This window comes from Branchiostoma belcheri, unplaced genomic scaffold, assembly GCF_001625305.1.
Source record: "Branchiostoma belcheri isolate BF01 breed outbred unplaced genomic scaffold, Haploidv18h27 scaffold40, whole genome shotgun sequence".
In the NCBI taxonomy this organism is placed as follows: domain Eukaryota; kingdom Metazoa; phylum Chordata; class Leptocardii; order Amphioxiformes; family Branchiostomatidae; genus Branchiostoma; species Branchiostoma belcheri.
In genome coordinates this window covers 876,826-879,036 of record NW_017804021.1, presented here as the reverse complement: position 1 = coordinate 879,036, position 2,211 = coordinate 876,826, and the positions used below count along the sequence as shown (strand labels likewise).

Here is a 2,211-nt window from a genome sequence, read left to right as displayed (position 1 = left end):
GGATATAGTCCGGAATGTCCGCTACCGCCGTCGGGAACGCTCGGTAGGCTTTCCGGTTATGATCGGAGAGTTTTCGGTCCCGCTTCGGTAATCGTGGCGCTACCGAGCGTTCCCGACGGCGGTAGCGGACATTCCGGACTATATCCAAAATGGCGGCGCGGATGTACCGACTAGCTATTTTAGTACTTTCCCGTCGCGCTGTGGAATATTTAGGCCGATCTGAACATCGGCAACCCGGCCAATTGTGGAGTTATATTGTAGGGAAGCTCGGGACAGCAAAAAACCGGGTCAAAAACGGAGCATCGAGCAGCCAACGGGAAATGTGCAGTTCTGCCAATGGATCTTTCCACGACTCTTGCTGAGGGTAATGCAAATTATGTAAGCCCGAGTCAAGAGTCGCCACGGCTACCCTCCCCCCAGTCAATTTTTGAAACATAAAATATTCTTTCCTTTCTGTTCCTTTTCAGATTGTGTTTGAGATCCATGACCCCAGCCAACACTACCATGTGCCTCTACTGCTGAATCCTTTTGGATACTCCACCTACAGAGGGTCCTAGGACATCAGCCATTTTGTGTTCTTCATCAGGCTTCACAAACTTAATTTTAGTATTCTGAGCATTTTGACATACATGTATGATTTTTTTTCTGGTTCGCTTCTCCAGAGGTCATCTAAAAGAAATCACAAAATGATTAGATTTCACTTATGTTTAAATAAGCGAGAGTCTGTATTTCACATAATAGGGAGTACAAGTATGGGAGATATGATTGTCATCTGTATCTGTCATTTATTATTGTAGGATTTCATCATGTGTAAATTGTATTGGTAGTCTGGCTGTGTGTCAGATCAAGAGCATCATGTGTTCAATAAAAATGTTGAAGATAAACTAGTGTGTATCATTTCAATCTCACAAAACATGACATGAAAAAATGTGTTTGTTTTTGTTGAGCTCTACACGTACCTTCCCTTGTAAGGTAACCACTGTTGCCATGCAGCAAAATAAACAAAAATAATTGTCATTGAACCCTAACTTTTGACTGATTTTAAATCAGATTATTGTACATTTGAGGTATTTTAATCTGGGCCAAAAATTTCCCATGCCTTATAAAGTGCTCTTGAAGTAAGCAGCTTATACCTGGTATATAGATCCAAGTGGGGAATTAGTAGGATGTTGGCTTAAGCCCGTCACACATTCAGAACCTTCCCCTGAACACCAGCCAACCAAGGTTGCTTGAAGTTCGGAAGCAGACTGACCAGATTAAGGCCCCACCCACCTTTCTACACAAATCAAATTTGAGTTAAATTTGAGTCAAATTTGACTGCCAACCACAACCCGACCTATTCCCATACACCAGCCATCCATGGCAGAACCTCCTGTCAACACCCAAATGTTTTTAACATTTTCAAACATTTGGCTGGCGCAGCTGAACAGTAGCCGACCTGACCGAACACCAGACAACCTTGCTCTTGACCTACTTCTATGTTTGGAGTGAGTTTGGCAGTGTTCGGGAGGCCATAATTCGCCATGTGTGACAGGCTTTATTGATTTAGTTGTCCCTATAGAATATTTAATTTTGATGTAGCCTTCATCAACATTCTGTACATGTATGTACTGAAGATGTACAATGGTAGGGCAAAAGTTGTATTTGACCTTCTCATTCCCTGTAGCAGTTTTAAACGTGGTTGCAGTGTTGTCATGCAGGATCTGGTCATGCCCTATTGCTGGCAGCGTATGTAGTTCATCCTGCTGGGAGTGCCTACAAGATGGGGCTTGTTGCAAGTGGGGATCAACTGTGTTGGGCTTATGTTACAAGTGGGCTCTTGTGCATGTGACATGCCGTTCTACTGAAAATAGCACGACTCAGTAGACCATACTGCACCTGCGTGAAACTTGGTTTTGGTTGGATGTTCAGTCAATGTTGCCTCAAAATTTTGCCCTTTGCAAATGGTAACTTTTTCTGCACATTTCAAAGGTATAGACCAAAGGATATGACCTAAATGATGTTCTAGCCAAAGTGCTATAGGACAAAACATTATGGGTTTTGTGCAGGCTTACTACATCCTGCTTGAAACCAGGATAAAGTTGAGGCCTGGGATAGATACCAGGTGACTATCTACTGCTGATGGATAAATCTTAGATGAATATTCAAACTACCAATCAATTTTCACTCTTAACAAGCAAGGATTAAATAAAGATCAACACGACAAAAGGA

The 2,211-nt window shown here is 42.5% G+C and overlaps 1 protein-coding gene across 1 annotated transcript in view; it reads left to right on the top strand.

Moving 5' to 3' along the window:
• LOC109477614 (5-hydroxyisourate hydrolase-like) overlaps positions 1-884 on the top strand; it is a 3,363-nt gene extending 2,479 nt beyond the window's left edge. Inside the window, exon 4 of the mRNA XM_019778957.1 lies at positions 468-884. Within this exon, the coding sequence (XP_019634516.1) occupies positions 468-557 (90 nt within the window). The 3' untranslated portion in view covers positions 558-884. The remainder of the gene's footprint in view (positions 1-467) is intronic.
• The last annotated feature ends 1,327 nt before the right edge of the window (positions 885-2,211 follow it).